Source organism: Pleurodeles waltl, chromosome 2_1 (genome assembly GCF_031143425.1).
Source record: "Pleurodeles waltl isolate 20211129_DDA chromosome 2_1, aPleWal1.hap1.20221129, whole genome shotgun sequence".
Lineage (NCBI taxonomy): Eukaryota > Metazoa > Chordata > Amphibia > Caudata > Salamandridae > Pleurodeles > Pleurodeles waltl.
In genome coordinates, this window is record NC_090438.1 from 639,087,872 (window position 1) to 639,115,084 (window position 27,213).

A 27,213-nucleotide genomic window follows, 5' to 3' on the forward strand; every position below is an offset into this window, starting at 1 on the left:
GAACCATTAGCTTGTATAGCCAGAGAAGGGAGAGCTTATAGGGGGATTACTCTGGCAGAGCAAATCCATCATATAGCGTTGTACGCAGATGACCTCCTACTCTTTTTGAGGGATGCGAAAGATGATCTGCAGAGAGCTCAGGCATTGTTAAAAGAGTTTGGTGAATTGTCTTGTCTGAAAGTGAATTGGCAGAAATCCAGCCTATTCCCGATGATGGAGGGAAGAACTGCCCCCCCCCCCGATATTGGGGAACTGCAATGGGAACCTAGACGCCTGACATATCTAGGGGTCCATATTTATCATGGTGCCCGGAACTTGTTTGAGAGCAATGTGCAGTGAGCTCTGATGGGTGTTAGGGGGTCCATGGGGTTCTGGGCTACCCTGCCAATTTCAGTTGCGGGCAGGGTGGCGCTTCTGAAGATGATAGTGCTGCCCCAACTACTATATCTTTTTACGACCTTACCAGTATGGATCCCAAGTGGTTTCTTTAAAGAACTGAATTCTATAGTCACAGGATTTATATGGGGGATGGGCAGACGAAGGCTGGTGCTCACTGTGCTACAACGTTCACTCGAGGAAGGAGGACTGGCTGCCCCCGATTTCGAAGCATATTATCTGGCAGGTCAACTACAATGGCTAACCAGATGGATGGCGAGCCGTGTGATGCAGGAACACGAAGTGTTACCTTTCGTACCCCGATCTAATCACACTGGCCAGGGTCATCTTTGGTCTTGGCCTCCCATTGACCTCTAGGCCTCATGCATTAGAGGTGATCCATAAATGTTGGCAGCGTCACCTCCGTAAAATAAAGTGTCTAAGGCCTTATGTTCCGGAGACACCACTGAGGTGCCTGCTGTTGCCGCTGGACAGGTGGAACTGGGGAGGAATCCGAAGATGGGAGGTGGCGGGAGCAACTACCCTGGGCGCCCTGTACGAGGCAGACTCCCTGCTGCCTTTCGAAGACTTTTGAGTCCAATATCAGATTTCCGCAGGGAATTTCCTGCTCCACATGGCGCTAACTGACACGATAGGCCAACATTGGCAAACTGGGAGTACGGAGCCCCCTACATCAGAAGTGACTCAATACCTGGTAAGTGCCATGGGGACACACAGGGCAGTGACCTGCCTTTACAGAAAAATAAGGACTACAATGTGCCAACCACTGACAGGTCTTAAGCAAAAATGGGAAGCAGACGTGGGATCCTCCATAGAAGACAAGGATTGGGAGGAAATTCTGACTTGGACCCGTAACAGCCTCTGGGAATGCCCGATTTAAATTGATCAACACCTATGTCTTACACAGAGCATACTTGACCCCGGGTAGGATTAAGAGACACTTTGGGGCCTCAGGGGCCGGGTGTACCAGATGCGGGGAGGAGGGGGCTGAATTCATCCACATGTTCTGGCACTGCCCAACATTACGGGAAAATTGGCACATGATCACGCAGCTCCTTACTGAAATTATTGGGCGAGAGATACCTAATGATCCCAGACGTTGTCTGTTGGGAGGCTATCGCCGTCAGGCCAAACACAAAAACACTAATCAGTTCCAAGATATGGCCTTGGTCTTGGCCAAAAGAGAAATAGCAATGACATAGAAAGCAACAGCGGGACCACGGATACACACGTGGAAAAGGGACGTCCTAAAATGGGCTAAGGCAGAGGAGACGATAAGACATCGAGAGACACAGAGAGGTCAGGGTCTAGTAGAGAGAGCGAGGGTTTGGAGCACACTAGTATATGACTGAGAGCAGCGGGAGGAGGGAACATTGCTAGCCACAGAAAACCCCTAAGTACCCCGCAGAACCCCAGAGCCAGACACAAGCACAGACCTTCTAAACAACCCACAACAAAATAAGTATCCCCCGAGACAGGAACAAACTAGAAGAACTAACTAATAGTATATATAAATCACCTTACAGACTAACACAAGAACCCTGAAACCTTCTGACATACAGCATTGGCTAGACCCACGAGCGACAAGGGTGGAGGGAGGGGGGAGGGAGTTTGATCCCCCAAGAGAGAGGCCCATACCATAGAAACATTAAGAATGTCTACTTGGTTATTCCATGAAACTTGGCTTACCGACTCTCTAATGAATGCCCATGCATAAGATGTAATTCAATGGAAATTGCAAGCTACATGCCAAGTAGTGGCAACTGTAGAACAAGAAATGCGTACTACTGAAAGAGACTGACATGACATATTATTGTTGAGCTCCAGAGCCCTCCTTGGGGGGGGGGGGGGGGGGGGGGTGGGGGGGGGGGGGAAGCATATTGTATTATCTGTTTTATATTGAAAACCAATAAAATACGTTTAAAAAAAAAAGTAAATAGCACAGAAGTGAATATGTATTTGTGTGAAAGCAAATAACTGTGAAATAATATTGGTTTGGGTTAAAAGGCAAAGTGGCAGTTGCACTGTCAAGCCAGAACTAAAAGCCCAAGTGGGTTAATGACTGTCCACCTCCCATCTATGGTGCTGCCAGAGAAAACAACATATATTATCTGTCTATCAAACACATATTAATAGTATTAGAATCTCATGTGAGTGCCCCTGAACGTTCACGCTCAGGCAGCTGGATAAATAAACAAAATGGTCACAGCTGTGTGGAGAGTAGGCACTTTTTTTGTGGAAGCACACAACTTATGCCCAATGAAAACATGTACTGCTGGTTCCTAACATATGAGCGGAGGCACAGCTTCTCTCTAGTAATATTCACATAGTTGTCTTGTGACAATTAAAAGAGCATCCAAAGACAAGAAGACTCTAACTTAGCAGGAAGACTGAGAATCTCACAGCAGAAGAATAAATGTAACTGGACAGCCAGGGAAAGCATCTCTTCAACAGTGCCTATTCCCTCAACACCCAAAGTGTGAAATCTGAAAGGAGGAAGAGGCACCAATATCACCACCATCGTGCAAAAAACTATTATTTATAAGTTTGTTCAAAACCTTAAAGGACAATTAAGAGGCAATTTGTTAGCAATACAGAGTTGGGAACGTAGGGAGGAGAGCTACACCATTATAGATCTTATTGCCCAGCTACTTCTCTATAAAACAAAACATCTTCGAAAACTATTGAGACAGGTGGAGTCATAGCCTTCTATGTAACCATTGTAGTATTCGGTGTGGCAAGCTTACAGGCAGTTGTGGTCACCTTTATCTCAAAAACTTAATGTCAGAGGCTGAGTGGGAAAGGGTTGGGCCCCTGAGAAGTTACCTTGAACCTTATTATCTGAGTAACAGACTAACATGCTCCCTTAGTCCTCAATGTACTAACGTCTTAAATAATAATACACTTGAGTTTCAGTATTTTGGCTAAAAAACAAACTTGCAGACACTGTAGTGCAGTCAAGATTTGGGACGTTAACCTACAACACCGGCATGTAGCATGGTGTGCATTTCTTCCTTTAATCATGTAGCCTACATTGGCCTGCATTTCACTAAAATAGAAAGATAATTATATTTCCAACCCTTATGTTAGGCTGATGTTAAACTAATTAATGAAGCCATCTCTACATATAAAATGTTAAATTACCCAACTTTATAACACTGAACAACGGTCAAGAACAATCAGCATCAGATGCTCCATACATAGAAATGATATTTGTAAATTAAAAATGGCCTATCATATCTTCAACCAAAAACACTGTTTATCCACCACTTGTCATGAGGCCTATTCATGCCTCATATCTGAGCACTCTAGAATTCACAATGCCTTTGCTTTGCACTGTCGTACATTGCACATTTCTTCTTTCGTGCCATTGTTTTGAAACACACTGTAATGTCACTTGTTGTGTACATGCCTGAGATACTGTCTGTATCTTCTGCGACTGCTCAGTGGGCACAACAACTGCAAGGTGTTGTTTTCTGTCCGTCCAGCAATCGTTCCTAGGCTCCTACAGACATAAGACAATAGCTTTTCACTGTATCAAGCTACTATTATAAATTAGGTACCATAGTCCTTATTTTTAGAGAGGAGGATTCTAGCAGAGCTGACATGTCTGTGGAACAGATGCCCTCTGGGGCATGCAGCCTGTAAAAAATGGGTTCACACAGGCATGGGGTTCTCTGCTCCCAGAGGTCACAGAGAACAATACCCTTCCTTATGGTGGCACTACTTGTGTTATACAGTTTTCTAACTTCTATTATGATTTTCTTTTTTAATTATTGCCAGTATTGTAATAGCATCTAATTTGCTTCATAATAGACTATGTTAGTTGCAGTAAATATATTGTGTCTTTTTTTATTGTTTTTGTGGCTAGGTATGACTGAGATAATGTACGAAAAGGACTGCCTGTTTTTCCTCTGTTTCCTGAGAGGGGGCTAAAGTGTCGTTTCTTTTGAAATGCCACAATTACTTGTCACTCTGTAAGGTTAGGAGGTCAAGTAAGGCACTGTGCGCTAGTCAGGTATTTTGGTATGATAGTACTGATTTGGCAGAAGTGGTGCAGTCACTGCATTCTGACTTTCTGTTGTCCCAAGGCACTGTTCTTCAAACGCAGACTCCCTGCGACATGACGCTACCAACGATGTGTCTCGCACTTATATAATGGGTCATGCGAGTAGTACTCCTCAGTATCCAGAGTACCCTCATACCTACAACAGAGACATCCATGGCGTGTGAGATTTATCCTCCACAGTGTTTTTAATACAGGTAGTTGTTGATCCCAGACTTTTAAAAGGATTTCCCCATTTTTAATATTACTGCTTTGTTTCCACTTCTGTTTTTAAAATGGTGAATCCGCCACAACCGGTTCCAGTTGCAGTAAACTGCAGACCGGCTGTTCATGCACATTTAACAGTTCACTGCCTCACTAATGTGGCCAGGGATTTAATTTTCGTGGTTGAGCACACAATGCCTACAGAATAGAAGTTTTTATTCTTGGGTCAACTTTCCGGCTGTGGATGTAAATACAAATCATTTTCATGAATACACTAGTATTGCACCACCTAATGCATACAGAGCTTAAGCAATCTTAGAAATACCACTTACACATTGGGAACATACTAATTGATTCCGAGGTGCCTTAGAACATGTGTTTGCCCCAGTACGCATGGGACCCCTTAGTAATGATGGGGCCACTTAGCCATCCTTAGCTGGTTATACACCTTATCCTGATTTACATCACTTGCTTTTTGCAAAAATTCAACAGTTATATACTGTCCTAGTTCGACTCTACCAACGCCTAGCTCAATTTGTTATGTGCACTTTGATGGTTGCCCCTGGACGAGTGGCAGTGGTGCGTCTATCATAGTTGCCTGCTGCTCTAATAAATAGTCCTGTGCTTATTAATAGTACCCACAGTTTGTGAGGAAATTCCCTTTCAGACCAGCAAAAAACATAGACAAAGTTGAGGCTGTTTCCTCCCTTACGGGACCACAGGATAAGCATAGAATTTTAACTATGTGCTAACCACCTGGGATGGTACCACAGGTGGCAGACTAACACATGGGGTACAGTCTTTTCAGCTGGCTATACCCTGACTCACGGCTCATCATCTTTCGGCGATGTTACTGGATGTCCTGAAGCAAGTGCAGGATGAGTATGGAGCCGACCCGGCCCTAGATTTTATGAAATTAATGGAAAATTATCCTAGTGTTTCTGAGATGATTCTCTCCATCATCAGAGGTGAAGCTGCATCTCTGGCTGTATGTCAAAGAGTCACTGCAGTTGCTGCTGCTGACCGGGAATGTGAGCTGCCGACCATTATAGTTGATGGTTATACTCCACTTGGTGGCAATAATTTGACCTAAAACACAACTTGGCAAACCTAGTGCAAGCAAGGACACTGATAAACAAAACCTGGAGTTTCTTAAAAAATAATGGGACAAATCTAAGTCTAAAGGAAAGGCTAAATCTTGAGGCAGCTCTCCTCCAACAGAGACCTCGGAGAGAAAATATAATTTGCGTGATCGCACACAACTTAAGCCACCTGAGCGATAGCAGCTGTCTCATACTCCTCCTTCTTTTTCCTTCCAAGATTAGTTTAACAGACAGTACGAGAGAGGAGGGCTTTCTGATCGCAGACAAGAAGAGTACGTGAAACTGAGAAAGGACTCAACGCTCGTCTCATGTGAGATCAAGCAGGAGGAAAAACCTCCTCAGTTCAAACCCCAACATCAAAAGAAAAAGGTTGCGGTCATAACCGAAAACATGCCCCAAATCCTGAGAACCCTTCTCCTGAACAGGAAATGGAAAGTGACTCTCCTTAAAAGTGCGTCAGAGGTCAACATAGCCCACCGGACTCTCCAGGAGTTTCTGGCAGTGAAAGCAACTGTTGAGACCGCGGATAGGCATGTGGCCCCTACAGATCAGTTCTGTGATTTAGTTATCCGAATTGAGGGTGACATACCACGCGCTATTCGGGTAATTTTTTAGGACAATTTAACATTATCCTATGACATTCTCGTAGCGGAGGTCGATTGGCCCCTAGATTTTGTCCACTCTACCCTGCAGGGTGAAGTAGTAACCCTTCCTTCTTTCTCTGCCCTTGTCCATGAGGAAATCAAACAAGCTTATGCAGCAAAATCAGCTCTTGTACAACAATATTCTATTAAATGGGATGCTAAAGCACCCGTTAGTGATATCCTACCCCAGTTGGCATACCAGGGAGTAATTGTACCCTGTGTTTCCCAAATGAACAATCCACTTTTTCCTCTTTTGAAACCAGATCATTCCAATAGAATAGCCTGTGACTATAGAAATTTGAGTAGTCATACATGCACTTTTGAAATACAAAACACACATAGTACGGCAATTATGAATAATACTGTACGTAAAAAATACAAAAAATCCTTGGATATTTCCAATGGTTTTTTCAGTCAAAATCTAGTGCCCAAGAGTAGGGACTTAACTGCCGTCTTCGGACTTGGCTTCCAGTGTCACTTTGCACTTCTGGTCATGGGGTACAAGGACAGTCTAGAACGTTTGCAGCACGTGTAGTGTCAATTCTTCATGATAAAACCCAGGCACACTGTCTTATTTAGATGATATCTATCTAACGGACAATGAATTGGACACACAGAGTGGATCGCACCACGTTGTGGTTTGTTGCCATTGGCTACAAATAATTTTGAGAAATCTTGCATTGCATTTTTCAGTGTCATATTCTTAGGATGTGACCTCCCACATAAAGGCAAAAGCCTTGCGCCTCAATTATTGGAGAAGTGTGCACTCCTACAATCATCTAATTTTCTTCAGAAGCTTCAATCGCTTTTGAGTTTCCTTTTTGGAAAGACATATATTCCTGACTACGGTCAACGCATAAAAGCTTTGTATGAATTATTACATCCACATTTTTTTTCAGTTCTAATTGGACATCTTACCACGCTGACATACTCAGATCACTTCAATCTGACTTACCTGCTACGTACACGTGTCAACACTACAAACCTTGTCATCCGTATAATTCCCAACTTAGACTGCAGGCAAGCTTTAGTAAAAGCTGGACATGAAGCTGTTGCTTCTGCTTATGCTGGTGTTGTAGCTCCAATTTCGCTGCTACAGCAGTGTTATTGGTGGCAAGCCTTATACATACAGGGCAAGAATTATGTCCTTTGTGGTGACATCTGTCAACAAATTAAGTGCTCCACGGTAGCACGCTCATCGCAGACGCACCTGTTCTTTTCAAACAAACCTTTCGGCTGTGTTTATTTGGACCATTCTGGTCCTCATAACTCGGATTGTGCATTTAAATGTATCCTTCTTGCAGTCAAACCTTGCTCTAGATTCCTCTGGGTGTTGCCACAACGTTCGGCTGACGCTCAAACCGTCATTAAAGATCTGCAAGTCTTTGTCAGGACATATGCATGCAGTATTTTCCACTCAGACCAGTGCCCCGCTTTCGCTTCCAAAGCGTACAGTGACTCCATGGCTTTGATAGGGGTACAGGTGTGTTATTCTTCACCATACAGGCCTGAGAGCAAAAGCAGTCCTTGACAGCTAGAGTTTTAGGATCAGGATGTAGTTGAATCCACCACCTTTATGGGGTTCAACCTGCATTTAATAATTGCCCAAAACGATACCTGGGGGTGGGGGGACGGACTCCATACCAGGTCCTGTTTGGCATAGATATGTATGTTCCAGGCCTTGATGGTCCAGACAATGTGGCGCTGCTAAGGCCTTTGACGTAAATGATCATTCTGCTGTCTTACATGATTTGCAACACTTCTGTGACTCACACACAAGTGACCAGTTGAAGACCTCTGCCGGAATCGAGGAGAAACCAGACCCTTCCTGCTTGATTCCACAAATTGGGGACCTCGTCAGAGAGAAGGTCACTTTGAAGAAGGAGTTCAGTCTAGCAAGCCATTTTGCTGTGCCGGTCCTTGGCATAAAGGAATAAGGACTGTAATTTTGTCACTGATTGTTGGTTCCAAAAACAATCGTTTTGTGTCCATTGAACACTTCAAATTACATTATGTGGCCACAAGGAGCCCTTGGTAGTTACCTAACTCCTCTTGATACCATAAAGGAAATTCCTTTGCAGCAAATGAGCACCACAGAAGCTGTTTCTCCCCAGCTAGCGAGGGGAAGGGGGCTGTCCGGAATAATTTGTTACTTCCAATTTCCTCTGAAAATACCAGCCACAATACAGCCATCAGAACAGTACTTCCTGCAACATCTTATGTTGATTATTTGGTTTCTACAGATCCACCCCTCAGTGACTCTACCAATTCTCTAGTACCACCAGTGGTACCATTATTCAGCCAATTACGGAGACATGTTCTGTTGCCATCATTATGGACATCACTATTTAAATAGACCTAACTTTAAGCGTACACTTTTCAATTATACACAATGGGAACACTGGCAAATTTCCCCACAGGGCAGTTCTCAAAAATGCAAAGCTAAATTTACATATTTTTCCAGTCACAATATAACTGACCCGTAAGCCTTCAATTTTTCAACAGACTGGTTCTGGTTATTTTGTGGGTTCGGATGACTTCTCATCACACTCTTTTGACTCTTTCACCATCTGAGAGACATCACCTACGAAATATTATGTTTTCTTTTCATGGCTAAAATGTACTTTTTTGGTTCCACCTTGGATATCAGTTTGGATTATCCCAGCCTTGATTATTTTTTTTCTTTGGATTGGATGTGTGACTATCTTTTTCTTGTTAATCAACGGCCACTATCTCCCAGAACATTTAGCCACAGAACTGCTCAAAGAGGTGCTGAAGCTTCATTCTTCTACCAAAAGACTGACAAGAGACTTGCTATGTGTGAACATTTCAGCGGTGACAGTAACGGATGGAATTGTTTGGGATAAAATCGCCTTCGATGTCTTCAGCCCCACCAAGATTCTGCAGATTCCATATGTATTCAAAATAGCCATGAGTGATGTCATGTACTTGGGTTACACTCTGATGATTGGGATATTGATACTGTTAATGCAATGTTGTCTGAGTTAGAATACTATACTGTCTTCGAAGAGGAGGATCTTTATTTAAATTCAGCCAATTATGGAGACATGTTCTGTTACCACCATTATAGACATCACTATTTAAAAAGACCTAGCATTAAGCTACACTTTTCAATCACAGACAGTGGGAACATTGTCAAATTTCCCCACAGGGCAGTTCTCAAATACAAAGCTAAATTTACATATTTTTCCAGTCACAATATAACTGACCCGACAGCCTTCGATTTTAAATTAGTCCCCACCACTGCAAAGAAAAACATTTTGAAAGCAACCAAACTCATATATACAGGCTCCTCTGTTAACAAATTAGCTGTACCAGACTATTGGAAAGAAACCATAGATATCAAATTTATTTAGGGAACCAAGCCCTGGCAGATTCAGGGAAGAGACACTTTGTTTAGAGCCTGTTTAATCCTTACACAAATGATTTTTTTGAATGATACAGTTCAGCACACTACATGTCTGGGATTCGCAGAAATTAAGGACATGAATGGTCCCAATAATCCCTCTATTTCTCACTAGCAGAATATTTAGAATTACACTGAAGAATAGCTTAATGAAATCGTCCGAAACAGCCCATTTAACACTACACTAACAATTCCAAACGGTTAGTTATTGTAGCCACAAGACACAAATGGTTGCCATGCTCTTTTATTTTAAATTCCTGACGGGTTCAAGAGGACCAGACCCTCATTATTCCTCATCTCAACACTCAGACATAGTCACCACATATTCAGTGGGGAAGTTATGTCAACAATGGTTAAAACATTTCACACTGCCTGCAGTAAAACAACATCTTTCTCTTCTATCGGAGGACATGGACCTCTCCGATTTCTTGTTGGGTCCTAGGTCTCAACGTTCAAAAAGATTTATCTATGCAACCTATAATGACATTTTGAAATTGTCGCAGATGAAGCTGTTTCACGTTTAAGACAAATTGATCAAGATAATTTGGATGAAGTACTTGACGTTGTTGATAATAGCATTAACACGTTGCCTTCTCGAATTTACAGTTTGAATAATGTTGTGTCATTTGTCTTTGATATTATGCAAAATGATATGTCTGTATTATACCATGGGCACAATCATCTGAAATTAATTATGCAATTTAGCTGGACATTACAAGACCTTAAAAATAGCCACATACTTTGGTGATACCTTAATTCAAGTCACCTATTTCTGCTATTTAATCTGACCTGTAAACGACGACTCATGGCTCAAAAAGACGCCACATACATAATGTTACATTTCGAGAAGTTAGACAAGCTACCCTTTACCATTGCAGAAACCCCAGCCGCAGTTTGGCAAATACATGGAGTAATATGCCTTCCTTTACCAACATTCCAGTTTACTTCTGGCATGAAACCTTTCCCTTGGGTAGATATGAGGCCCTGGGAGGGAGCTCCAGCCACGACATATGGTCACTTCCCTTTGAATATCATTGTGAAAAGGTGGGTCAGGAGGTGTTCCTTACTTGAAGAGATTGCTCTGTTGGCCACTCACTTGTGTGCAAACTTGTTACCATTCAGGGTTCCTGTAATGCGTCTGTTCCAAATTTGGCCAATTTCATTGAAAGGAATTCCAGTTCCCACAATTTTACCCAGTCATTGTTCTGTCCAATGGCAGTAATTCAATTTTAAATGATCAGGAATGAAAGCTGGTATCCACTATATTCTTTCAGCTTCCCAACTTGTGAGATGTTGTAACGTTTTTTTCTGTCCCACACATGTGGTTCTTGATAGTTTGTTATAGCCTTCTATTCCAACTTTGAAGGCAGATTTCAATAAGCTAAGCAGACTCAAAGTCATGCTTCAAAAAGAGGTAGCGTTAACTTTGGCTAGAGAAATGCTGGAACTTCAAGTCCCAAGGACGTCTAGCAAAATACAGTTGCTTTTATCTACAAACCTTCCATTATTTTTCGGCGAAAGTAAAACACACCTTTAATGTGTCCAATACTGCCAGCATAGAACATTTCTTTAAAGCCATAGGCACTGGCTTGGTCAGTACCTTCCACCATATTTTTGCAATTATATCAGCTTTTATTCTTCATTATTTTCCAATATTTTTGGAGGTATTCCCTTGGTGTTATTCCTCATCCGCACCATTTTAATCCTATTTTTGTTACTCCACAATGAATGTGTCTGCCCAAAGCCCGCTAATGCTGGATCTGCCAACAATCCAGCAGTACCGCAGGCGCATGATCCAGCAGCTTGGACCCCCGTTGCTCCAGGAACTAGACTTTGACTGGTCACTGTCATTCCGACCGGCCTGGTTTACCTGCATTCAACCCGCGTCCCGCTGCCTGTGGTGTCCCTTTGAATGGGCGCTGGATATGTGCCTTGCTCTGCAACCTCCTGTTCCTATGGACAGAAATCGGTTGATCAGTCCAGTAAAGACCCATTTCCGAAGTTGTCCAATGAACTTGCACTTGCTTCTAGATGCTTGGTATGAGTTTCTTCCCAAGAGGGAGACAGGTGCATCAGCACTAGGATTACTCACCTCAGACTTACATAACAGGGTGGCTGCACAGTCGGCCATTTCCTCAGCATCGGCTGATAATGAGGATCATATCTGTTCTCTTGAGCTACTGAATGGAGCTGTTCAGCAATCGTCTGCGGAGATGGAATTCATCCTGGATTCACTAACCATTTACTTGGTGGGAGAGATCTTGGGTGCTTCCAACCCCAAGTAAACTGGCCAGTTTTTTAGAATTTTCACCGATCCTTTTGTAAATAGTTTTGATAATTTTTTTATATCACACTTTTGCGTTAAGTTTACTTGGCTTATAAATTCATGTATTAGATGCAGTCCCATCCATAGGGGGAGTGTCATAAGGCCTATTAATGGACTCACTATAGTTATGCCTCATTTCTTAGCACTCTAGAAATCACAATGTCTTTGCTTTGCACTGTACACTGCACAATTTTTATTTCGTGCCAGTTTTGAAACACACTGTAATGTCACTTCTTGTACAGCCACTTAATTGAGATTCTGTCTGTACATTCTCCGACTGCTCAGTGGGCACAACTAGTGCCAGGTGTTGTTTTTTGACTGTCCAGCAGTCGTTCCCAGGCTCCTATAGACAACAGAGTAGCTTTTCACTGTATCAAGCTAACGTTATAAATTAGGTCACTTAGTGTTTATTTTTAGACAAAACCATTCTAGCAGAGCTGACCTGTCTGTGGAACAGATGCCCTCTGGGGCATGCTTTCTGTGTAAACAAGGTTTACACTCCCCTATGAGGACTGCTTGACTATGCAAACAGAGGTATGGGGTTCTCCCCTCTCAGAGATCACAGATAATAATAATAGCAGTCTTTCTGTGCATACAATTACAGGGTAGGGTCAGACCACCAGATTTGCATTATGGTGGCACTATTTGTGCAATACAGTTTCTATCTGCTACTATGATTTTTATAATTATTGCCAGTGTTGTAATTGCATCGAATTTGCTTCATAACAGACTATGTTTTATTGTTGCTATGGATATGTACAACAGATAATTTACGAAAAGACTGACCTGTTTTTCCTCTATTCCCTGAGAGGGGGCTAGACTATTGTGCCTTTTGGGTTGCCACAATTACTTATCAGTCTGTGAGGTCAGGAGGGAAAGTAAGGCGCTGTGATCTAGTCAAGTATTTTGGCATGACAGTACTGACTTGGCAGAAGTGGTGCAGCCTCTGCATTCTGACATTCTGTTGTTCCAAGGCACAGTTCTGAAAAAGCAGACTCCCTACGACACAGTAAAATTCAATACAGCATGACAAATGTGCACAAGGCAGAGTTTCTCAATGACTGTATCAAAATTTCAAAATATTAGCCACCTGGCTGCAAGCACTCAGAAGACCTGGTGCTGTTGACCCTTTGTGTGACCACATAAGGTTGCTCTCTACATGCATCTCGTACATACCAGTTTAAAGAGAATTTTAGTTTAAACGTTATTTTGCCAGCCAAAGACGGACAGACGTAAGGCTTAGAAGCAACCTAATGCCTGAAGAAGTAGATTGTTTTATCTTGTTTGGAACGTGAGAGGGCGATGCTTTGAGAGTAGTAATGAAGCACCAAATGATGGCTTTCAATGCCAGAACACATTAAAGGGTAACAGTAAAAAAGGCAAAAGAATGAATTTTATTATTGTTGACAGCTTTGATGTGTATGACAGGAAAACAAAATGGACAATAATATTTACTTTAAATGTGTAATAGAAAAGAAACATTCTCCAACAAGTACTCCGCTCTAGATTTCTATCCTTAGAATAACTCTCAGTAGCAAAGCAGGTCTGGGAATTATCCTAAGGCTATTAACCTAGAGAGGATGCCATTTCTGGATACCTACTGTTAAAAGTAAATAATTATTTCTTCCAGGTGATCATTTACACCCAACACTGGTCAATACCAGTATTTTCACTAATTAATAAAAACAAACAGGAGATGTGAAAATGCAAATGTTCACTAGGAAATGCTGCTCACAATTAATTCAAAGCACAATCCTACACTATCACAGACAATGCTTCTTCACTACTACAAATTACTGCGGATTATTACATTTGTGATTACTGAAACTTGTCAATTTATGTTGCTCCCTGGAAATGTACATAAGTACGCTTGCTCACAGGTTGGTTCTGGAGTCAAGGAATTCTGGCGTAATGCTACATGTAGCACTACAGTGCGTATATGATGGTGGGCTGCATTTCGTTTGTACTGCAAATATGTTGGACACATAGTTTTGCATCTTAAATTCCCTTCTTTAAGTATTATACTTCGAATTTTATGTACCGTTGGGCTTTTCAGTATTGTTGGACTTCTGCTGAGCTTTTTTGTCCTTGTCATTGCGCTGTTGGATCCAATCATCTCCATAACCATTGCTTAACAACTTGCTAAAGTTTACTGGATCACTGTGTTGCGACGTATGCCTGAATGAAAAAAAACATTGGAAATTTAAATGAATGCATTACTGAAAGCGAGCAAGCTTGCTGCAGCTTTTTCATAATGGTGATTTATGAAGTTATTTTTTTCAAATTTTACAATTTGTCAGCTCTCAATCGTATTTCATTTGTGTTCCAATGATACATATACAGGTTACCTGATAAAATCGTTCTCCAGCTGTGTGATACTCGATCACAGTGAATGCTACGTTGAATGACAACTTGAGCATCAGTTAAGGATTGTGAAACACTAAATAGTTACACAATCCCTCCGTGGTCTATTGCTGTGCACTGAGTTTCCAAATGCCTTCTATGTGATCATAAAAGCTGCAAAAAGCAACACCCTAAGATAGAATTTGACTACTTTTGTGCAGGAAAAAATTATAAAGCTAACACAACAACTGAGGAGGTAGGTCACACAAATCTAGGAAGGATATCTGCAATTGATGACTATTGTTACTGGTAATTACAATTCTTTCTTTGGTTTTAGATCACACATAGGTAGAAATGTTTAAATAGAATGCCAAGCAGCATAGATGAGTTTTTAGTTCAAGCATTCAATATCCTTAAGTTCAAGCATTTAATACAGTTCATACATTATTTAGCTATTTCCTGTATAAAGGGTCCTGCCTAAAGACATGTTATGTCCTTCGGCATCGGAGATAAATTAGTCGTCAGGGCACATAACAAGTGATACTTTCCAAGATCAGGAGCCCCTTCCTCAGAATGTGGCCCACCTATATAACCCCTTCTGTGCCCAGGACGGGCTAGCGCTCCCTCTGTGGGGTTCCTCCCCCAACCCCCCCAAGGCAGGGATAGAAGGGGAAGCTGTTCCCCTTCCACCCCCGATCGCGCGATGATTGTCACAAGGCCTCCTCCCATAAAGCTGGAAGCTCAGCTTCCAGCGCGATCGGAAGAGAAATGATAAAGCATTTCTCTTCCGATCACGTGCAGGAGGCCGAGAGACTTCGAAGTTATTTCCTTCCCTTTGAAGTCTCTCTCAGCGTTTTAGGCCAGCTGAGCTAGAGGCCAAAATCCACAGGTAGGCACTTTGCAAAAAACACCTCTGTTTTCTGTGAAAAAAAGTGATGTGTCCACGTTGTGTTTTGAGCCATTTCCTTTCACGGGCGATAGGCCTACCTACACAAGTGAGGTACCATTTTTATCGGGAGACTTGGGGGAACACAGAATAGCAAAACAAGTGTTATTGCCCCTTGTCTTTCTCTACATTTTTTCCTTCCAAATGTAAGGCAGTGTGTAAAAAAGACGTCTATTTGAGAAATGCCCTGTAATTCACATGCTAGTATGTGCACCCCGGAATTCAGAGATGTGCAAATAACCACTGCTTCTCAACACCTTATCTTGTGGCCATTTTGGAAATACAAAGGTTTTCTTGATACCCATTTTTCACTTTTATATTTCAGCAAATGAATTGCTGTATACCCGGTATAGAATAAAAACCGATTGCAAAGTGCAGCTCATTTATTGGCTCTGGGTACCTCGAGTTCTTGATGAACCTACAAGCCCTATATGTCCCGCAACCAGAAGAGTCCAGCTGACATAACGGTATATTGCTTTCAAAAATCTGACATCGCAGGAAAAGGTTACAGAGTAAAACGTGGAGAAAAATGGCAGTTTTTTCACCTCAATTTAAATATTTTTTTATTTCAGCTGTTATTTTCTGTAGGAAACACTTGTAGGATGTACACAAATGACCCCTTGCTGAATTCAGAATTTTGTCTACTTTTCAGAAATGTTTAGCTTTCTGGGATCCAGCATTGGTTTCTCACCCATTTTGGTCACTAACTGGAAGGAGGCTAAAAGCACAAAAAATAGGGTATGTCCCAGTAAAATGGCAAAATTGTATTGAAAAATAGGGTTTTCCAATTCAAGTCTGCCTGTTCCTGAAAGCTGGGAAGATGGTGATCTTGCCACCGCAAACCCTTTGTTGATGCCATTTTCAGGAAAAAAAACACGAGCTGCCTTCTGCAGCCCTTTTTTCCCATTTAAAAAAAAAAAAGAAAAAAAAAATCACTGTATTTTGGCTTATTTCTTGGTGTCCTTCAGCGGAACCCACAAAGTCTGGGTACCTTTAGAATCCCTAGGATGTTGGAAAAAAAGGATGCAAATTTGGCGTGGGCAGGTTATTTGAACAAAAAGTTATGAGGGCCTAAGCGCGAACTGCCCCAAATAGCCAAAAAAAGGCTCGGCACAGGAGGGGGAAAAGGCCTGGCAGCGAAGGGGATAAAAGGACCCCTCAAACAGTCTGGGCAGTCGTCTTCCGTTTCTGCAAAAAAGAAAATGTTATTTACCTATAACGCCAAAGTTCAGTTATAAGAACTGCTATCTTCTGGATATTAATCGCTGTATCGTCATGTACACCTACAGAATACTGGAACACTTGTAAAACCAGAGGGGAAAAAAGCCACAAAAACAAAAACGAAAATGCATATGAACAGGTAAAATGTGTTCGATCTTTTAAAACCACGTAAATAGTAAGTATCCTAAAAAAACAATAAATAAATGTAAAAACAGGCTAAAAAACAAATAGCAGCAAAGCTTGCTCTCAAAACATTCTTCCTTTCTCCACTTTCAAGAATGAGAAAAAGAAAGTGAAGTGTAATAATATGTTTAGAGTGCAGCATGGAGAAAAGACAAACCACACTGTCACGTTAAGGCTGCCCCGGGCCCACGAAATCCCAGCGTGCAGCTCAGTGACAGTTCTTCAGTTCATTCCAACGGTCAAGGGAATAAACATACGGTCGGATACGCAAAAGTTTACTCTTATTGCCACAACTCCCACAGGGAGGAAGGCGCCTAGTTAAAGAATGTAAGGAAGATGACCTTGACGAGAACAGTTGTTAAATAATTGTATCTTTTGGGGGCGTGGCCAAGGCGTCTAAAAGGCGGTTGCACTTTCATAGTGCTCCGGACCGCTCCGTCATCCGCCTCCACTAAACACCCCATCCGATCCCATCACAGTCATGGAGTGACTCAAGACACCTTACTGCCTCCCAGGGCAAGGGGGAAAAGTTAAACTATCATTCCCAACTTGCGACGATGAAGGCCCTTGCCGGGAAGTGAGAGCCGCCTGCATCCAACATAGCGGACCGCGGGTAAAGACGCACGGAGATCCTGTGCTTCGAGGCGCGGAGAAGGCCGCAGACAAACGCTGACTGGCCGCTGTGTCCTGAACAGCCTGGGACGTTGTGCGACCCCTGGGGAGGAGAGCGGAGTGCCGTGTGGTGGAGCCCGGTTTCAACTGAAGCAGCGCGCAGCCCTGAACTAAGGTGAGAGGAGCACCGCGCTGAGAAGGGCCAACGGACCCGGCGGGGTCGGCAGCGGACCGGGGCTCGCGGTCTCCTTTGTTTTACACCCCCCCCCATCCACCCGGGGAGAAGAATCCACAGCCTCATGGCGCGGCGGCGGCAGCGGCTCGCGGCCATTCTCTGGCCGGCCGCGGCGCCCTGAACGGCCCGGGCAGCGTGAAGGCCCGGAAAGGGCCGGGGACACCTCCACGGCGGCCCTGACGGACCGGGAGACGCCGGGTTCTGGCGGCGGTCCCGCGGCACTCCCCAGAGACACCGCAGGGAGAGGGCATTAAGAACTGGGACATCTGTTCACCACTGAGCCGCGACCCATACTGACGTAGGCCAGGGGAGGCTCCTCCGAAGCTAAGAGTCAGTCGATGCAACATAATATGAGGTGGGAAAGAGACTAACGCACAATGAGAACACCCCCAACATGTGAGGAGCACATCACCTCATTAATGGGAACTCTATAGGGCCTAAATCAAGAACGACCCGCAGATTGGGACAATCACTCAAACATTGAACCAAGCTCAACGGCGCTGTGGGATAGAGGACAGCTCTCCGGTATGCCCCCCCCCCCACCTCTCTTGGAGAAGACCTCCAAGCCGGGGCCGTTTCCCAGGACGGTGAGGTGACGACTGGGTCTCCTTCCACCTGGGACCACAGAGTGTCCGACTGGTACGAACTGAGGTCTGGAATTTGCTGCTGCCCCCTGTGCCCCCGTGGGTCTGCTGGGCACGGATGGACGCCGAGAAACTGACCACCAAACTAAAGTACTCCTGACCCCCCCAAGCCGCAATACGCCATCAACACCCGACGATCTTATGGGAACAGAATCCCTTTGACACCATCATGGGCAAAGATAAACCAACGCGGCAGACAACGGCACAGACGCGTATGGACCACTTTACCACAGGTGCCACTGGGTCCCGGACCGACGACCACGCTCCGGGCCGAAACAGCGAACCACGAACAACATCGAAAGACCTAGCAACAATACTCCAAGCGATCCAGACATCCCAGGCGGCTGTTGAATCTAAAATAGGAGACGTCAGGGTAGACGTGGCCTTGGTCCGACAAGATCTCCGGAACGCCACAGCCCGACTCACAGAGGCTGAATCCAGGATCTCCACGGTGGAAGACGAGGTGACCGCTCTCAAAACCCAAGTCGCAGCTCTGACGGCTCGCACCTCTGACCTACACTGGAGAGCTGAAGATGCTGAGAACAGATCTAGACGCAATAACCTCCGTGTGGTGGGCCTTCCTGAGGGCGTGGCGGAGTCCTCGCTGGCCCAATATTTGGAGGACTGGATCCGCTCCTGGATGCCGACTGATCGCCTCACGCCATGGTTCGCGATTGAACGGGCCCATAGGGCACTGCAGTCGAGGCCTGCTCCGGGCTCTCTGCCCAGATCGGTGATACTCCGTCTTTTTAATTTTAAAGACCGGGATGCAGTGCTACAAGAGGCACGTGTGAAGGGCGATCTCACGTGCAATGGAACGAAAGTCCTACTATTCCCAGATTACACGAGGGAGGTTCAACAACAAAGGCGCTCATTCACCGAGGTGAAACAAAAACTAAGAGCTATGGATGTCCAAAATCGCCTTTTGTTCCCAGCAAGACTCCGTGTTAGTTATAGAAACAAGACTTACTATTTTGACCACCCAACACCGGCCTGGACCTGGCTGACGAAGGAAATCCCCCTGGGCCGTGGTACAGAAGGGGCCGGGTCCCAGTGGGGGCCGCACCCGGAACGACAAGGAGGCCAGCGATCCGACCGACGTCGTCGCACGCGCTCGAGATGGCGCAGAACACCAGGGGGTCCCTCCGAGGTGGGGTCGCGGCTCGGAGACCGCCAGATAAACCCGCAAAGCCCGGGTTCCGACCGAGAGGCTAGGCGTGCTGAAGGAGACCCGGACACACCGAGGAGAGGGGGGGGGGGCCCATTCGGGACCCCCAGAGGGCACAGACCTATCTCGCAGTCCAGTGCTGTGACTTCACCAGCACGACATCTTCCAGGCAGACAGACATTGCAAGGCAGGGAAGGCCTGGGTTACACCAAAACTAACTTACGAATGCTTACAATGTGCTACTTAGAACAGATCCGGAAATATGGAGGGGTCCACCACCTCCACCCTATCAATTGAAGTTTCATCCCACTAGTTGCAGAGTGGGATGGTATATAAGGGCGACAGATGCTTCTGGGGGGGAAGTATGGGGAGGGAAGGGAGTTGGGGGGGATCGGGTGTCTTGACCTAGTTCTAAAGGCCGAAGTTAGGATGTTTAAAGTAAGATATCATTTTTGTTTTATGTCAAGCACTCAGAGTACGGAAAATAGAGATTCTACCGACATTAAAAAATCGTGTGCCCCCCAGGGTCAGACACCTAAGAGAGGACCCTCTGCAAACCAAGGGCCAACTAAGGGAGGCCCTAGGAGCCACGATACAACCTTTCCACACACATATCCCCATGAATCAGACACAAGTAATCTCTGGAATGTTAACGGTCTCTTGGACAAAATTAAACGCACAGCTATGTTTACATATATACACCGATATAAACCGGAAATACTCTTGTTGCAAGAGACTCATCTCTTGGGAGACAACTGCCCCTTCCTGACACGTAGAGGCTTTGATAGGGTATACCACGCTGGGTGCACTCGTGGCTCGAGAGGGGTGGCTATATTATTACATTGGTCGTTCCCCTTGACACACATCCAGGTGCGAAGATACCAGCAGGGGTGATACATAGCCATCACTGGTAAGATTGAAGGGAACATGATCAATGTGGTCAGTGTCTACGCCCCCCGCCACTAGGCCAAAAAACCCTCAAGGACCTCTCCCAGCTACTTCTCGAACTACCACCGGGACTCACGATGGTGGGCGGTGATTTTAACGCTACCCCAAACCCTGCTATGGACGTAGCCGGTTCACTCTCTACACACAGACACACAGCAGCGGCAGGGCTCACGGGGTGGCTCTCTGCAACGGGGCTCTGCGATGCGTGGCGGGTGTGGCACCCAAGACGACGTCAGTTTACCCACACCTCAGCAGCCCATGGCTCTCAATCCAGGATAGACCTGATACTGCTCCCAAGCTCAGACTGTACAGCCCTCTCCCACATCGAGATCTTGACACGGGGAATCTTTGACCATGCTCTACTTAGATTTATAATAGGTCCAACACAGTCCCGGACCCGCCTGGTGTGGCGACTAAATGCTTGGTATCTCCAAGACACAAATTACACCGATCAGCTGCGTAGGGCAGTACAGGATTACTTTGACCTAAACGTAGGGTCAGTTACTTCCAAGGGCACCCTATGGGCGGCGAGCAAGGCAGTGCTGAGAGGCTCAGCAAAGAACCTGATACGCAAACGAGAACGCGCACAGGCCCAACATATCGAACGGTTAGAGCTCCGGGCCAGGGACCTCGAAAGGGAGGATGAAATCCACTCAAGTGAAAGGGTAACACGACAATTAGTCCTAACCAGGGAAGAGATTAGGGACCAGTCTTTGGAAGCGGCAAAGCACATGTGGAGGGCGATCTTGGCAAAAATCTATGGAGAGGGAGACAAAACGGGGAAAATGTTATTTTGGCTGGTATCACATCACCAGGCCTCCAGGATCGTCCCCGAAATCCAAGACAGGGAGGGCAATCTTGTAACGGGGCATGCAGAAATAGCAAACGCCTTTGCCACATATTATCAAGCATTGTATCAGGCATCGGACAAGGTGGACCTAGACCTGGCCCGCCATCTATTAGACGGCACCTCCCTCCCTCTACTACCAGTGGCAGAGGTGCGAGTCCTAGATGAACCCATCAACGTAGAAGAAATACAAACAGCTATCTCAACACTAGGCACTAGGAAAACCCCAGGCCCAGACGGATTCCCTGCAGAATATTACAAAGCCTTCAAGGAAGAGTTAACACTCTTTGCAGAAATAGAAAATAATGGCACCTTCCCATGAGAATTGATGCCGCCACCATTGTGGTAATACCCAAGACCCAACCCCCCTCACTAAGCTGTGCCAACTACAGGCCAATCTCACTGATAAATACTGAAGTTAAGATCTTTGCCGCCATCCTCGCTGCCCGTCTTAAGAGGGTTCTGCCCCACCTAATACACCCAGACCAATGTGGATTAATGGCCTCTCGCAGCACCAGACATTGTATCTGTCGATTGCATGTGGCCTTGGACGAGCGTCATAGATTGCCCCGAGACCTCGCCCTTTTACTTATCAACTTTGAAAAAGCATTTGACTCGGTAGATTGGGGATTTCTCCTGCTGGTGCTCCGCCGCGCAGGCCTGGGCCCGAGGTTCTGCCGTCTAGTACAAGCCCTGTACTTTAACCCCACTGCCCGGGTGCAAATTAACGGGACTCAGTCCTCAACGTTAGAGATTCACCGAGGCACGCGGCTATCGAACCCCTAGCCCAGATGATCAGGTCCGACTCGATATACCGAGGGTGGAACTGGGGTCATACACAGGAAGACAGAATAGCGCTCTATGCTGACGACGTCCTACTATACATGGAGGAACCCAGCATAACGGGTCCACGCAGCCTTGAAATATTGCGGTGTTATGAGCAGGCCTTGGGACTAATAATGAACCCCGCCAAGTCAATACTGATCCCACTGGCAAGCTCTAGAGACTGCTTTGACTGGCAAGATAGGATTCCCCTGCGCAGACTCAGCTTCAAATACCTAGGTATATGGGTGTCCCTACTGCCCGAGATGACATGGGCCAAAAACCTATCACCACTGTTGACACACATCAAGACGGACCTGCAGAGATGGCACACCCTACCACTAAACGTGATGGGCCGTGTAGCCCTATACAAAATGATGATCCTGCCAAGACTTCTATATATCTTCCAGAACTTTCCACAACCTATCCCCGCTCCTGGTTCAGGGCACTGGACAGCGCTACAGGGCTATTCCTATGGAGAGGAGCCAGACACCGAGTAGTGGCACACCACTGTAAAAGAGGGACATATGATGGAGGCTTGGGCGACTCAGACCCCTACCTATATTACTTAGCTACTCAATTAATAGTAATTCACGACTGGTTTAATGGGGAATGGGGGGGAACCAGCCTACCGGGTGGAACTGGAACTCCTGGGATTCCCACACCTCCTAAATGTAATGTACGGGACACCCCTCCTGCAGGGGACCGGAGAAGTAACAAAAGCGGTCTTCCTGGCATGGCGCGCTGACTTGAGAACGACCCGTTGGAACGCTGTTATCACTCAGCAGACCCCCTGTGGCGAGGGAAATGGCTAAGTGCTACAGCAGCACTTAGGGGTTTCACAGATGGAGGTGAGCTCCTCTCTTGCTGATATGCTGAAAACGGTTGGTGTTGTTTTGGATCTAACACTTCCTTCAGTGGAATTAACTTCGGATCCTCTAAATGACATTCTCCATCAAGGCCAAACAGGGGTTGAACCAGTGCTTCCTTACAGTTAAGCCCTACATGACATTTTGTAGGGGGCTTGGGCTAAGCCTGATAGAGGGGGCCATGTTGATCGGGCTATGTCTCATAGGCACCGACCTGCCCCTGGTGATCCAGCTTGTCTCCTAAGACATCCTACTTATCAAAGTTTAGTGGTACAGGTTGCTTTAGCCTCCCATGATATTGAGTCTCTTCCACATGTCCCAATAATTAGAGATTCCAGGAGTCTAGACATCTATGGCAGGCATATTCTTTCCTCCACAAGGTCTGCTCTACGCTCTGTAAATACATCTTGTGTTCTTGGATGTTTCTCTCATTCATTATAGGTCTCATTGGCAAACATCTTGTCTACGCGTCCAGAAGATATCAGGAGCATTCTCACCCCTATGATTCAAGAGGGCCTGCAAGCAGCTAAAGTAATCATTCGCCGAGGTATAGATACTACTGACTGTGTGGGTCGAGCTATGCCTTCCACAGTCGTGTTAAGTCGCTGTGCTTTGTTACGTACCTCCTGATTTTCAGAGCCAGTTCAAGCCACATTGATTGACATGCCGTTTGATGGTAGGCATTTATTTGGTGCACAGACAGACTCAGCTTTAAGGCGTTTTCATGACAGTAGGGGTAGAATGGCAAATTAGCTTGGTTCCTCTCTACCCTTTGGTCTTTACTTATTTCACGGATGAGCCATGCTTCAGCAGGGCCGTGAGGCTTTTTCAGTTCTATGTCTGTTCCACCTAATGTTGGCACCAGGTGGTTGTTCCTGCTTTTGGCAGGTGATATTTTTCCTTAAATTGTCAAGAGGATTATTGGGGTGTATAGAGCCCTGGTATCCTATTGTGCTTTTCATCCCTGATATTTCAAGGCTACTTTTATTAATATTATTATTAGTGGAAGTGGTGGCTTTCAATTACAAGTTTGTTAATGACAGCCTCTTAGAGGGTTATCTCTTTTTTAATACACCTGATATAAAGGTGATGTTGTTTACTTTACTCTGAAGAAGAGTTTGTGGTCAAGAGTTGTTACCTTTATGGTATATATACTATACTCTAAGAGGAGTATTAGCTTGTATGCCAGTGAGCATTCATATTTATGGGCACAGTCGGGATTTCTTAACTTGGGAGTTATTACACTTTCATTTGAGTGTACAGAGTTGCTCCCTTGGCAGAGAGTTAGTTTTCTAACTTGTGAAATTATGGATTTATACTAATAAATAATTAGTATAATATTTACAGCTTCTTGGGAGTGTAATCTTGGGGACTTTAAGACTTTCTTTGTTTTGGTCTCAACCGTTTTATATTAGATAACCATCACAGTTTGTCGAATTTTCTACACTTAGGTGTAGACATTTGTATGGTGTCGACATGTTCTTTGAACATTATTCTTTTCTTTTCCTAGTTTGTGTCAGTTTATCATGGGTCTTCATTGAGACATATCTCTCAGTAGAGTCTGTTTAGTCTCCTGTATAGAATAATCAATATTATTGACTCTTCAGGAGTTGTTCTGCACTTTTGCATTTGCATTCAAGACTTCCTTCATTTTGGAAGGGTTTTACCCTCTTCAGGGGTACTTCTTCTCTATGAAGATATTTATATATGTTGTGCTTGAGGAGGTTAGATGTTAATACCTCATCTAGGTGCAACTGTTTTCATTGTTACGTGACTATTTGTGTAGGTTGGGTTCACGCTTGTAGAAGTGTTGTCATAAGACGGAATATACAAAATCAGTCGGATTATTTTTATTTCAGTCTCTTTTAAATTTGCAGTTTTTGCATCATTGACACCTTTTCTAGTTCATATGTACATGAGTATTATTCATTACAACAGTCACATAGTCAAGCTTGGTTTCCACCACACTACCAAGGTCCCTCTTTCATACTTGCTGTTTTATTCAACCTTTTATTAAAAATGCATATATATATATATACACACACACACACACACACAAACAAACAAAACGGTCCTTACTGCCGCGCGCACTTCAGACTGGTGCAGACGTGAGGAACTGACCTTTCCTCCTAATCTCTTGAACAAACAATTGAAAACAATTGTAACGCTGCACTCCAGGAAAGTTCATATGCTTTAATTCATTTGTGTACTCCACAGAACATCATCACCACCTACGCGTTTCGACCACCCGGTCTTGCTCAGTTTGTGAGTATTTTTTCAATGTCTCTTTTTATAGTCTATTGGCTCTACCATCCAAGTGCATTACGGACCATGTGGTGAAAGATTAAAAATAACCCTAAAAATTCATAGGAGTCTGGACAAACCCCAGGGACGTCCGATAACTTCTAGCTGCAGATCTTTATATGGTAATATCTCAATATATGTGGACAATTTTTTAGCCCCTATAGTATTGAGCATTAGTTCCTACATAAAGAATACAGGTGATTTTTTTTTTTTAATACTAGCTGGAATTGAATGGGAGGAACGATACAGGCTAATTACTGTTGATGTGGTATCCTTGTACACATCCATCAGTCATGAAATAGGACTCACAGCTGTACGATATTTCCTACAGCAATGTGATTTGACCAAATTGAAGCATTCACAAATGCTGCTAAAGATGACTGATCTATGTCTAAGAAACAAGGGGGGTCATTCTGACTCCCGCCGGGCGCGGTCACCGCGCGCCCGGCGGGAGCCGCCAAAATACCGTACCGCGGTCGGAAGACCGCGGTGGGTATTTTGAGGTTTCCCCTGGGCTGGCGGGTGGCCTCCAAAAGGCCGCCCGCCAGCCCAGGGGAAACCGTCCTTCCCACGATGAAGCCGGCTCGTAATCAAGCCGGCGGAGTGGGAAAGTGCGACGGGTGCTGTTGCACCCATCGCGTATTTCACTGTCTGCCAAGCAGACAGTGAAATACTCGTAGGGGCCCTCTTACGGGGGCCCCTGCAGTGCCCATGCCAGTGGCATGGGCACTGCAGGGGCCCCCAGGGGCCCCGCGACCCCCCCTACCACCATCCGGTTCCCGGCGGGCGGACTGCCGGGAACTGGATGGCGGTAGGGGGGGTCGGAATCCCCTCGGCGGCGCAGCGAGCTGCGCCGCCTTGGAGGATTCAAAGGGGCGGCGGTACACTGGCGGGAGACCGCCAGTGTTGCCGGTCTGACCGCGGCTTTACCGCCGCGGTCAGAATGCCCTGCGGGGCACCGCCGGTCTGTCGGCGGTGCTCCCGCCGACCCTGGCCCCGGCGGTCTAAGACCGCCGGGGTCAGAATGCCCCCCAATGTCTTTTTGTTCAATCACCAAATGTATGCCCAAATTTGTGGGACGGCAATGGGAGTTTCCTTTTCTCTCAGCTATGCGAACCAAATTATGGGTTGGTGGGAAAAACATGTAGCATGGGGAGAGGACAATGAAGGACAAGGAAGAACTTCTGGACATCAGAGAAAACTTCTGGATGTACCGTTTAAAATCATTACATCCAGATGGACTGAACATCACTGACAATAACACTTGATTTCTGCTTATCTGAAGAGTTCACAGGACTGCCTTGATTCCACATTCCAATTGGAATCTTCACTCATGATGTTTTTTGAAAATCCTGCCGTGTCAGCTGTGCAGCCACTGAGCAAACCATATTATACTACCTGAGGAAGACGGAAGCTGAAACGTTGTAGTAGAAATATATTTTTGTTCTTTGGTGAGATCATCTGTTTAAGTCACTTCTTTCTTGGATATTACATTTTCTTGTGACTCGTTGCATCCTTTGGGTTCCAGATTTCTGCCCTGGCTGGCTGTTGTTTCTTGTGATCCTTCATCTTCTAATATTAAAATATATATATATATGGAAAATGTCAGTGTACATCTGTTTGTGGCACGTTCCGCTACAGATTCACATGCTGTGCATTATCCCACCATCTAGTGTTGGGCTCGGAGTGTTACAAGTTGTTTTTCTTTAAAGAAGTGTTTTTGAGTCACGGGATCGAGTGACTCATCCTCTTCGGTTCCATTGCGCATGGGCATCGACTCCATTGTTAGATTGTTTTCCCGCAGAGGGTAAAGGAAGGAGTGATAGAGTATATAGGAACAAAGTAAGAGATGTCCATGCAAATGTAAATGTATATACATATGTACAAATGTTTGTAACTTAAACG

The 27,213-nt window shown here is 45.0% G+C and overlaps 1 protein-coding gene across 3 annotated transcripts in view; it reads right to left on the reverse strand.

Moving 5' to 3' along the window:
- Positions 1–27,213, reverse strand: part of C2_1H7orf57 (chromosome 2_1 C7orf57 homolog) — a 238,286-nt gene that overhangs the window by 50,633 nt on the left and 160,440 nt on the right. For all 3 annotated transcript variants that reach the window (XM_069216108.1, XM_069216123.1, XM_069216116.1), the window contains exon 7: positions 14,208–14,344. In XM_069216108.1, coding sequence (XP_069072209.1) covers positions 14,208–14,344 — 137 coding nt within the window. The remainder of the gene's footprint in view (positions 1–14,207; positions 14,345–27,213) is intronic.